Source organism: Nerophis lumbriciformis, linkage group LG14 (assembly GCF_033978685.3).
Source record: "Nerophis lumbriciformis linkage group LG14, RoL_Nlum_v2.1, whole genome shotgun sequence".
In the NCBI taxonomy this organism is placed as follows: Eukaryota; Metazoa; Chordata; class Actinopteri; order Syngnathiformes; family Syngnathidae; genus Nerophis; species Nerophis lumbriciformis.
Window position 1 is genome coordinate 33,256,577 of NC_084561.2, and position 13,024 is coordinate 33,269,600.

The 13,024-nt window shown below is 39.1% G+C and overlaps 1 protein-coding gene across 3 annotated transcripts in view; it reads right to left on the bottom strand.

The window, feature by feature from the left end:
- Positions 1 to 1,617: 1,617 nt before the first annotated feature.
- Positions 1,618 to 13,024, bottom strand: part of LOC133616399 (serine/threonine-protein kinase MAK-like) — a 67,726-nt gene continuing 56,319 nt past the window's right edge. For all 3 annotated transcript variants that reach the window (XM_061975598.2, XM_061975597.2, XM_061975599.2), the window contains 6 exons: positions 10,412 to 10,608; positions 10,222 to 10,343; positions 7,181 to 7,291; positions 5,525 to 5,626; positions 5,291 to 5,368; positions 1,618 to 2,099 (listed from right to left, as the gene is read on the bottom strand). In XM_061975598.2, the coding sequence (XP_061831582.2) occupies positions 1,948 to 2,099; positions 5,291 to 5,368; positions 5,525 to 5,626; positions 7,181 to 7,291; positions 10,222 to 10,343; positions 10,412 to 10,608 (762 nt within the window). In that variant the 3' untranslated portion in view covers positions 1,618 to 1,947. The remainder of the gene's footprint in view (positions 2,100 to 5,290; positions 5,369 to 5,524; positions 5,627 to 7,180; positions 7,292 to 10,221; positions 10,344 to 10,411; positions 10,609 to 13,024) is intronic.

Genomic DNA, 13,024 nt, shown 5'->3' on the forward strand with positions numbered 1-13,024 from the left:
TAGCTAAATGTACATACATACCTCTGCTCTGACCCTGTATTTTCTCCTACTTCTTCCTTCGCTTTATAGGCCGCACCGGACGGCGTGGCTCGGTTGGTAGAGCGACCGTGCCAGCAAATTGAGGGTTCCTGGTTCGATCCCCTCCAAGTCACGTCCGTTGTGTCCTTGAGCAAGGCACTTCACCCTCGCTCCTGATGGGTCGTGGTTAGGCAGCTCCCGCCATCAGTGTGTGAATGTGTGTGTGAATGGGTGAATGTGGAAATAGTGTCAAAGCGCTTTGAGTACCTTGAAGGTAGAAAAGCGCTATACAAGTATAACCCATTTACCATGTCCCCCATTTCATTGTAAAAGATTATTAATCAAATAACCGACCGTGATGTTTCAGGTTTATTGCGCAGGTAGCAGCACGTTATAGGTCATAGTTTGATTGTTATTTTTTTTAAAGAAAGCGTTCCAATTACCATATTTTCTGGACTATAAAGCGCACTTAAAATCATTTTTTTGCTCGACACTCGACAGTGCACCTTATAACCCGGTGCGCCTAATGTACAAAATAATTCTGGATTTGCTGCAGTGCGCCTTATAACCCGGTGCGCCTAATGTACAAAATAATTCTGGATTTGCTGCAGTGCGCCTTATAACCTGGTGCGCCTAATGTACGAAATAATTCTGGTTTTGCTTACCGACCGCTATTTTATTTGGTACATGGTGAAATGATAAGTGTGACCAATAGATGGCAGTCACACACAAGAGATATGTGTAGACTGCAATATGATGGCAGTAAACAACACCAAAACTTTGAATGTTCCATTGAGAATATAGAACATTGCAATAATATGCAAAAGCTAATTTTCTTACCTTCTGGTACCTGCTGATCTGTATTTGGGATCTGCATAAGTCCTGAAAAATTGCACGTGTCCGCCTTTGTAGTCAGTGACGACACCATAGTAGATAAGCTTCTTCTTTTTGTCCATCGTCTTGTTATGGGACATTCATCCTCCGCTGTTGCCATTTCTAATATAAAGTAGTGTAAAGTTCTTATATCTGTCAGTAAACTGGCCATGAAAGCACTAAAACATACCGGTGTAGTGAGTTTACATTATCCACCCAAGGAACTTTAGTTATTAGAGAGTTCCGGTCGGACGGTTTTTCACGGGACACATTTCCGGCCTAGTTGTTGCATTATTGAGCTACGGATGAGGAGATGCTGCTCCGTTGTTGATTTAAGTCAAGTCTGAATGTCATTAAAACAGTTAGCTCCATCTTTTGACACTTCTTCCACTCCCGTCCTTGCACGCTACACCGCTACAACAAAGATGACGCTGCCGAAGGTGAGCCAAGTAAATAAGACCGCCCACAAAACGGTGCATCCTGAAGAGACGCTCAGAAAGCTACTTAAAGATTATCTGTAAAACATAATCTATGCATCATTTTGACCAAAGAACCACCATTACATGTTATGGAGACCACAAGGAAGGATTTTTCACAAAAAAAAAAAAAAAAGAAAAAAAAAATTATATATATATATATATATATATAATTTTTTATATATATATATATATATATATATATATATATATATATATATATATATATATATATATATATAGACTCCTTTAATGCGCCTTATAATCCGGTGCGCCCTATGGTCTGGAAAATACGGTAAGTGTACAGAGTGTGCATTATACATATATTTTTATTTATGTATTTTTGTTATTATTAATTTATTTTTTGGAATATTTTTTTTTACATTCTGCATTTTGGCACCCCCTCCATAGGATGGCGTCCCAGTTCGCCTGTCGGGAAAGCCGGCCCTGGTCACACTACACTAACAAGTTACTGCTGCAGACACACTTTGAACTGCTTTGCAAAAGTATATCGCTGTGGTTGACAATATTTAAACCCAACTCAAGTAACATTCAGTCCTGTACATGAGTCAACCCTATTCTATCGATTGCCTCCATATTTAGCAGTCCAGTCCACTCGTCCATGCACTGGTGGGATGTTTGTCTTTCTGGAGAGCGGATTTATTCCTGTGAAGCCTGCATTTGGACAAGGGACTTGAGGAGATCTGAAGACATTGTGGTCTCTCTGAATCTCTGAAAACAAGGAAAGGTAGATTATTGCAACAGTTTAGACTTTTAAAACATTGTACTTATACATATGCAAAGTTAAGTACAGCATGTCAAATGTTAGGAACTATTTTATTACAGTACAGGCCAAAGGTTTGGACACACCTTCTAATTCAATGCGTTTTCTTTATTTTCATGACTATTTACATTGTAGATTGTCACTGCAGGCATCACAACTATGAATGAACACATGCGGAATTATGTACCTAACAAAAAAAGGTGAAATAACTGAAAACATGTTTTATATTCTAGTTTCTTCAAAATAGCCACCCTTTGCTCTAATTAATGCTTTGCACACTGTTGGCATTCTCTCGATGAGCTTCAAGAGGTCACCTGAAATGGTTTTCACTTCACAGGTGTGCCTTATCAGGGTTGATTATTGGAATGTCTTGCTTTATCAATGGGGTTGGGACCATAAGTTATATATATATATATGTATATATATATATATATACATACATACATACATACATACATATATATGTAAACATTTTTTTATTAAAAACATTTGTAATTGAATGAATCCTTATCATTTTGAATGTGTGTTCGGCGCCGTTGTGCCTCTGTATGAAGGAGATATATATATATATATATATATATATATATATATATATATATATATATATATATATATATATATATATATATATATATATAATATATATAATATATATATATATATATATATATATATATAATATATATATATATATATGTATATATATATATGTATATATGTATATATACAAATATACAAACATTTGTAATTGAATTGTTTATATATATACAATTCAATTACAAATGTTTTATACATATATATATATATATATATATATATATATATATATACATACCGGTATATATATATATATATATATATATATATATATATATATATATATATATATATATATATATATATATGCATATATATGTATATGTATGTATGTATGTAAACATTTTTTAATTAAAAACATTTGTAATTGAATTGTATATACACAAACAATTAAATTACAAATGTTTGTTTGTTTGTTTTTATGTATTATATTTTATATTTTTATATATTGACCTACAGTGGGGGACATGGATTAGAGTGCACATCCTAAATTTTTTCTGTATGCTTAAACACCTACAAATAATTATGAAATCACCAGACTTGATTCAATTGTTTGAATTGAATTGTTTATATATATATATATATATATATATATATATATATATATATATATATATATATATATATATATACATATATATATATATATATATATATATATATATATATATATGAGATATATAATTCAATTACAAATGTTTTTTTTAAAATATATATATATATATATATATATATATATATATATATATGTAAACAATTCAATTCAAACAATTGAATAAGCATCCTCCAAGTCTGGTGATTTCATAATTATTTGTAGGTGTTTAAGCATCCAGAAAAATGTAGGATGTGCACTCTAATACATGTCCAACCCCCATTGTCGGTCAATATATCTTTAGCTATCTGTCACTATCTATGCTTGGAGAAATTATTGAATTTTTCCCCATGTCCCCTTATTTGGTGAAAAATTATGTTTATCTTTAAATGCAAATTTCGATGGGTATGCCTTCACTTTGGCTGTGCTTAGTTAACAGCATTTCTATATAGGAGCTTTTAACCATGCAGATAAGTAGTAATAGTTTAAAAATCGCAATGATTGTTGAATTCTTAAGACATGAAATCCTTATTGCTTGAATCTAAATATTATTAATTCCAGCTTTTAGCCCCATTTCCAATCTCTACTGAACAATGCCGACAGACTGCTTTCATTGTATTCTCTTGTCTTTGTCTGTCACGACCTTCGTGACAGACAAAGACAAGAGAATACTGTCCAGGTTCTGGTTTCTCCTTAATACTATTGCTTAGTCATGACTTCTGCTACCACACGTTATGCTGCACTGTCCAGTCTTTTTCTACCGAGTCGACATAAAAAGTGAGGCACTTTTCTGTCCCTCTAATTCGGGGTCGCCCTAGTGGCTCCTTAGACCGTTTCCAGAGATGTGAGAAAATGGAAAAAAAAGAAAAAAACATTTTTATTTTTATATTGTTTCTGCAGGAAAACAAACATAACACAAACCTTCCTAATTGTTAGAAATCCCACTATTAATGTTATACATGCTTCACTGATGAGAGTATTTGGCAAGAAACGTTTTCTCCTACTAATTTCAGCGATCCTTGAACTCATCGTAGTTTGTTTACATGTACAACTTTCTCCGATGCTGCCACAGAAAGATGTGTTTTATGCCACTCCTTCTTTGTCTCATTTTGTCCAACAAACGTTCAATGCTGTGCGTGAATGCACAAAGGTGAGCTTTGTTGATTTTATTGATTTGCTGGAGTGCTTATCAGGCATATTTGGTCACTGCATAACTGTAAGCTGATCGATGCTAACATGCTATTCAGGCTAGCTGTGTGTACATATTGCATAATTATGCCTCGTTTGTAGGTATATTTGAGCTCATTTAATTTCCTTTACTTATGTCCTCTGTGTATTTAATTTATATTTGCATGTCTCATGACACATTATCTGTATGTAATATTGGCTGCATTTATGATAGTTGTTTGTGTGCCATGTTGTTCCAGACCACAGCAAACGTTACCCAGCTTGCAAAAGTTGAAATAAATCCATTAGAAGAAGACTGCCTGCCTTTTCCTTTAACTTGGACACAAACATCTATGCCTTTGGCAATTCTGAGCCAGTAATTTCCAGAAGTTATCTCATCCCGTGAGAAACCTCCATTTTACTAATGTTTTCCAATGTTGTAAAAAGGTGTAGAAAAAAAATAAATACAATTTTTTGCCAACGAATAATAGTAGGCTAATATAGCTAATATAGACACTTACATCATCTGTTGCCTTCATTATAACACTTATACAAGGCTTTTAATTTTTTGCGGCGTCAGACAGATTTTTTTTTTGTATTTTTAGTCCAATATGGCTCTTTCAACATTTTGCGTTGCCGACCCCTGCACTAACTCAATGTGTACACTGTGAGGAACTTATTCACCTCTGTTCAGAAATCCAAAGTTCTGTGCTGAACAATCAGATTTAAAATGAACATCTACCATTACATTCATAGTATATACTTTTATTTTACTTTCTTTACCTTGATGAGAGAAGATCACATTCTTGGACAGTTTGATTTTTGAGTCAATCCTGAGGTCAGCAGGGGTTGACAAATCAACTAAGCATGGAGATGAAAAGTCAGTTGGAGGAGTTGAGCAAATGAACACAACAGCTGTTAAGCATTTTAGCCATTTTGTACTACCAGGGGGTTAGTATGCTGATTTATAATACCGGTAAATAAGATAGTAGCACGTGCTGATATACAGTAACTTACTAGCACAGGTGCCTCCTATCGGAGTCAGTGGGGTTATCAGTTTAGCATCTCTAGTTTCTGACTTCTCACCAGGTGAAATTTTTGTCTTGGACATCAAGGAGTCTGGAACGAATAATGCAAGTCATGCGTAAGTTATTTAGCCAGAGGTACCTGCTTCCTTCCTTTCACCGTGTCATTAAAACAATAACTAAGTACAAAACCCAAAACCGGTGAAGTTGGCACGTTGTGTAATTCCTAAATAAAAACAGAATAAACATGTTGCAAAAAAGTTGGCACAGGGGCATGTTCACCACTGTGTTACATGACCTTTCTTTTTAACAACACTCAGTAAACATTTGGGAACTGAGGAGACCAAATTTTGAAGCTTTTCAGGTGGAATTCTTTCCCATTCTTGCTTGATGTACAGCTTAAGTTGTTCAACAGTCCGGGGTCTCCGTTGTCGTATTTTACGCTTCTTAATGTGCCACACATTTTCAATGGGAGACAGGTCTGGAATACAGGCAGGCCAGTGTAGTACCCGCACTCTTTTATTATGAAGCCAAGATGTTGTAACACGTGGCTTGGAATTGTCTTGCTGAAATAAGCTGGGGCTTATATATTGGATGGCAATATATTTTGCTCCAAAACCTGTATGTACCTTTCAGCCTTAATGGTGCCTTCACAGTTACCCATGCCTTGGGTACTAATACACCCCCATACCATCACAGATGCTGGCTTTTGAACTTTGCGCCTATAACAGTCCGGGTGGTTCTTTTCCTCTTTGGTCCGGAGGACACAACGTCCACAGTTTCCAAAAACAAATTGAAATGTGGACTCGTCAGACCACAGAACACTTTTCCACTTTGCATCAGTCCATCTTAGATGAGCTCGGGCCCAGCAAAACCGGCGGCGTTTCTGGGTGTTGTTGATAAATGGCTTTCGCTTTGCATAGTAGGGTTTTAACTTGCACTTACAAATGTAGCGACAAACTGTAGTTACTGACAGTGATTTTCTGAAGTGTTCCTGAGCCCATGTTGTGATATCCTTTATACACTGATGTCGGTTTTTGATGCAGTACCGCCTGAGGGATCAAAGGTGACTGGCTTAGCCGCTTACGTGCAGGGATTTCTCCAAATTCTCTGAACCTTTTGATGATATTACAGACCTTAGATGGTGAAATCCCTAAATTCCTTGCAATAGCTCGTTGAGAAATGTTGTTCCATAAACCGTTCGACAATTTGCTCACGCATTTGTTCACAAAGTGGTGACCCTCGCCCCATCCTTGTTTGTGAATGACTGAGCATTTCATGGAAGCTGCTTTAATACCCAATCATGGCACCCACCTGTTCCCAATTAGCCTGTTCACCTGTGGGATGTTCCAAATAAGTGGTTGATGAGCATTTCTCAACTTTCTCAGTCTTTTTTGCCACTTGTGCCAGTTTTTTTCAAACATGTTGCAGGCATCAAATTCCAAAATGAGCTAATATTTGCAAAAAATAACAAACTTTTCCAGTTTGAACGTTGAGTATCTTGTCTTTGCAGTCTATTCAAGTGAATATAGGTTTAAAAGGATTAGCATATCGTTGTATTCTGTTTTTATTTACGATTTACACAACGTCCCAACTTCGCTGGTTTTGGGGTTTGTACATTTTGCCATTGAACTTGTCTAAAACTTACCTTTAATAATAGGCAGGTTCCCTTCTTGATCTTGAGCTAAACCCAGGATGTGCCGCAGGGTTGTGCTGACTCCTTGTTTCCCGGTCGATGAGTTACTCTTTGGATCAATGCCTGCAAAAAGGGTCAGCGTGAATCCAATTTTGCTATGCTTCTTCATTGTGTCACACCGCGGTGAGGGATGTCTTGTCTTGGTTTTTTTGTGTATTGTGAATTTCATGTTTTAGTTTGAAAAATAACTCTCCTCTCATTTCAGGTCACTTGCCCTTCCTTATGTGTCATCAGTCTGACGTCATCCCTGATCCCTGATTGTTTCCACCTGTTCCACATTACCCCCATGTGTCTTATAAGCCCACGCCTCCCTTTGTTCTGGGCCAGAACATACTTGCCAACCCTGCCGATTTTTACGGGAGACTCCCGAATGTCAGTGCCCCTCCCAAAAATCTCCCGGGGCAACCATTCTCCCGAATTTCTCCCGATTTTCACCCGGACAACAATATTAAGGGCGTGCCGTGATGGCACTGCCTTTAGCGTCCTCTACAACTTGTTCAGTTGTATGTTGTATGTTTCACCATACAAACAGCGTGCCGGCCCAGTCACATGTTGTTTGCGGCTTCTGCGTACACACGAAAGTGACTGCAAGACATACTTGATCAACAGCCATACAGGTCACAATGAGGGTGGCCGTATAAACAACGTTAACACTGTTACAAATATGCGCCAAACTGTGAAGCCACACCAAACAAGAATGACAAACACATTTCGGGAGAACATCCGCACCGTAACCCAACATAAACACAACAGAACAAATACCCAGAATCCCTTGTATCCCTAACTCTTCCGGGCTACAATATACACCCCCACTACCACCAAACCCCCCCCCCATCTCCCGAATTCGAAGGTCTCAAGGTTGGCAAGTATGGGCCAGAACGTCTCGTGCATCTCCAGCGTCACACCCAAGCCTTGTCTCGTCTTGTTATCCAGATCCTGAATTTCCAAGTTGGTATTTTTTGAGTTTTCCTTTTCTCCTCTTAAGCAGAGTGAATTTTTGTTTGTAAGGTTTTCAAGTCGCAGTGGTGAGTTCAGTTTACTTATACCGTCTTTTCTTTTCCTCATTTTTGAGTGACCTTTTGTTACTTATTTCTCTAGATAATAATCAGTGCAGAAGCTTGATAGCCCATTGTTTTTCCCTCCTTTTGGAGCGTCTTTTGTTGTTTAAATTTCATAGTTATATTCCTCGTTAGTGTAGTTAGAGATAGATATTTTTGTTTCCTCCTTTTGGAGTGATTTTCGGTTTGTTCACATTTTGTGAAACCTTTTTGCCTCGTTAAAGGCCTACTGAAACCCACTACTACCGACCATGCAGTCTGATAGTTTATATATCAATGATGAAATCTTAACATTGCAACACATGCCAATACGGCCGGGTTAGCTTACTAAAGTGCAATTTAAAATTTCGCGCGAAATATCCTGCTGAAAACGTCTCGGTATGATGACGCCGGCACGTGACGTCACGGATTGTAGAGGACATTTTGGGACAGCATGGTGGCCAGCTATTAAGTCGTCTGTTTTCATCGCAAAATTCCACAGTATTCTGGACATCTGTGTTGGTGAATCTTTTGCAATTTGTTCAATGAACAATGGCCAATTGTAGCTGAGATAGGCTCCAGCCCCCCCCCCCCCCCCCCGACCCCAAAGGGAATAAGTGGTAGAAAATGGATGGATGGAACAATGGAGACAGCAAAGAAGAAAGCTGTAGGTGGAAGCGGTGTATTGAGGGTGACTGCAGCAACACAAACATAGCCGGTGTTTCATTGTTTACATTCCCGAAAGATGACAGTCAAGCTTTACCATTGGCCTGTGGAGAACTGGGACAACAGAGACTCTTACCAGGAGGACTTTGAGTTGGATGCGCAGACGCGGTACCGTGAGTACGCATGCAGCTGCGCCTTCCAAACATTTGATCGCTTGCCCGTACGTGCGTGCCGCTATGTGCATGTCACATACGTAACTTTGGGGACTTTGGGGAAATATATGTGCTGTATGAACTTTGGGGAGGTGAACGGTACTTTGGGCTCTGGGATTGAGTGTGTTGTGCAGGTGTTTGAGTTGTATTGGCGGGTTATATGGACGGGAGGGGGGAGATGTTTGTTATGCGGGATTCATTTGTGGCATATTAAATATAAGCCTGGTTGTGTTGTGGCTAATAGAGTATATATATGTCTAGTGTTTATTTACTGTTTTAGTCATTCCCAGCTGAATATCAGGTCCCACCCGCCTCTCACAGCATCTTCCCTATCTGAATCGCTCCCACTGCCCTCTAGTCCTTCACTCTCACTTTCCTCATCCACGAATCTTTCATCCTGGCTCAAATTAATGGGGAAATCGTCGCTTTCTCGGTCCGAATCGCTCTCGCTGATGGTGGCCATGATTGTAAACAATGTGCAGATGTGAGGAGCTCCACAACCTGTGACGTCACGCTACTCGTCTGCTACTTCCGGTACAGGCAAGGCTTTTTTTATCAGCGACCAAAAGTTGCGAACTTTATCGTCGATGTTCTCTACTAAATCCTTTCAGCAAAAATATGGCATTATCGCGAAATGATCAAGTATGACACATAGAATGGACCCGCTATCCCCGTTTAAATAAGAAAATCGCATTTCAGTAGGCCTTTAAAGTTTATAGCCGTTGTTGTATTGCCCCGACTAAAGAGGTGAAAAGTGAACTGTTCAAAATAAAAGCCTGCCGGATTATTCCCCACCTCTGCATCTGAGTCCTATTTTTGACCTGAAACGAGAGGAGAGTTATTTTTCAAACTAAAACATGAAATTCACAAGACACAGAAAAACCAAGACAAGACATCCCTCACCGCGGTCTGACACATCGGTTTGCACATTTTGCTAAGTTTTACAATATCCCATTTGTTATACATCGTTTGTACTTATTAGGGTCGCGTGAGCCCGACAGAGAAACTAAGACCATGAGAAAATTTGATAACTCAAGTAAGACAAGCATCATGGGAGGACCTGATAGCGTTTTCTCACCTGGTAGATATCTGGACTGCCGCAGATAATGTTGCTTAGGTGACAGTGTTGCGGAATCACCTCTGTCCAATCTATTCCTGCTTGTTTGTTTTAATGGCGGCGACGTCTTGGACTCTGGAAAACTAGACAGCAGTGTTTTTATATACTCCATATGGTTACTAAAATGTAACAGTGAGCTCCTGGTACATACCAACTGCTGGCAACATCAATGGTTCCATCCCTCAAAGAATTAATTGTTGGTTTTTTGGAGATGGACACTCCAATGTCGGCATCATCAGCAATGTCCCAACTGGTGCTTGACTTGATCGACGTCTGGCCCCATCGTCTTCGTCCAGCCCTCACCCTGGTAACACTGTTCTCTGTCCCTGCGGCAGCTACTTTCGTAGTCTTTCATATTTTATTGGAGGATGGAATTACTTATTTTAAATCATGTTGCTCTGTATGATAGGAAACTGCAGGCGTACTCACACTAGGCCATTCGTACCGTGCTGGACTTGGGCTCCCTAACTTTGCGGATTCTTTCCAGTCTGATTATTTATGTTTTGCAAGGTCACGCTGTCATTAATTACTTGTGAGAAATTGAATGATTTATTGATAGTCATGGCCAAAAATATTGGCACCCCTGCATTTCTGTCAGATCATGCACCACTTCTTCCAGAAAATTGTTGAAATTACAAATGCTTTGGTATTCACGTGTTTATTTCTTTTGTTTGCATTGGAACAACCCCCCCCCCCCCCCCCAATGCAAAAAAAAAAGCCAAATCTGTTATTATTTTACACAGAACTCCAAAAATGGACGGGACAAAATTATTGGTACATTTTCAAAATTGTAATAAATAGTTGTATTCTAAGCATATGATGCTCCTTTAATTTGTAATTAAACTCACCTGTAGCAAGTAACAGGTGCTGGCAATATAGAAATCACACTTGCAGCCAGTTAAAATGGAGATGTCAGGTTTGTCACTGACAGTTTAGTTATGTTTTAGTTTTTCCTCTGTTTGTCTTTATTTCCTGTCAGCGCTCTTATTTTGGTTCAGTTTCCTGCTAGTCTCCCTCAGCTGCGGCTGATTGGCACCTGGTGTCAATCAGCCAGCTGCTATTTAGACCTGCTTTGCCTAGTATTGTCATTGTCGCTGTCGCTGTTTGCGGTAAGGTGTTCCTGTTTGCTGGTTAATGATAGCTATTTGCAGTTTGCTGTCTCCTAGCTCCTTGTTTCTTGTTTTCCTATTAGCTATATCCTGTTAGCCAATAGCTGTTTCCAGTTTTTCTGTTTGCTGGTTCCTGTTTCCAGTTTGGCTGTTCCTGATTTCTGGTTTGTGCTTTTTTCTTAATTTTTGGACATTAAATCATGTTTTCCTGCACCGAGCCTGCCATCTCTGCATCTTGGGGTTCATCACCGCCAACGCTTTGTGACAGGAGAAAAGTTGACTCAATCTTTGTGTTGTATGTACCACACTGAGCATGGAGAAAAAAAAGAAGAGCAAAGAACTCTCAGAAGATTTGAGAACCAAGATTGTGGAAAAGCATGGACAATCTCAAGGCTACAAGTCCATCTCCAGAGATCTAAATGTTCCTGTGTCTACTGTGCGTCATCAAGAAGTTTAAAGCCCATGGCTCTAACCTCCCTGGACGTGGACGGAAGGACGAAGGATTGTTAGAGTTGTGGATAAAGAACCTCGATCCACTTCCAAACAAAGTCAAGCTGACATGCAGACACAGGGTACAACAGTGTCAGCTCGCAATATCCGTCGCCATCTCAATGAAAAGGGACGCTATGGTAGGAGACCCAGGGGGACCACGCTGCTCACACAGAGACCTAAAAAAGCAAGTTTGGAGTTTGCAAAAACTTACCTGAGGAAGCCAAAATCCTTCTGGGAGAACGTCCTGTGGACAGATGAGACTAAAGTGGAGCTTTTTGGTAAAGCCCATCATCACACTGTTTACAGAAAACAAAATGAGGCCTTCAAAGAAAATAACACCCTCCCAACAGTCAAACATGGTGGAGGTTCACTGATGTTTTGCTGCTTCTGGTACCGGATGCCTTGACTGTGTGCATGGCATCAGGAAATCTGAGGACTACCAAATAATTTTGGGGCATAATGTAAGGCCCAGTGTCAGAAAAATGGGTGTCTGTCAGAGGTCATGGGTCTTCCAGCAGGACAACGTCCTGTACTTCAAAAAGCACACAAAAATGGCTTAAGACAAAGTGCTGGCGAGTTCTGAAGTGGCCATCAATGAGTCCAGATCTAAATCCTATAGAACATCTGTGGAGAGATCTAAAAACAGCAGTTGGGAGAAGGCACCCTTCAAATCTGGGAGACCTGAAGCAGTTTGCAAAAGAAGAGAGGTCCAAAATTCCAGTAGCAAGGTGTAAAAAACTCATTGATGGTTACAGGAAGCGATTGATTTCACTTATTTTCAAATATTAGGTTGAGGGTGCCAATAATGTTGTCCAGTCCATTTTTGGAGTTCTGTATAAAATCTGTAAAATATCAGATTTGGCTTTTTTGTGTGCTGTTCCAATGCAAACAAAAGAAATAAACATGTGAATATCAAAGCATTTGTAATTTCAACAATTTTCTGGGAGAAGTGGTGGATTAACTGACAGAAATGCAGGGGTGCCAACATTTTTGGCCATGACTGTAGTTGCAGGCAAGCGGGTATGCTGTCGGGTTTGGCTTTTTGGATTATTTTGAGTCTTAATATTTTATTTCTAATATGGATGGTATACCATATCTTTAAAAGCTTTACAGTCATTACGTACGTTTTTGGCTTGACTTGAATGGGTTGCGTGAGTGCGTGT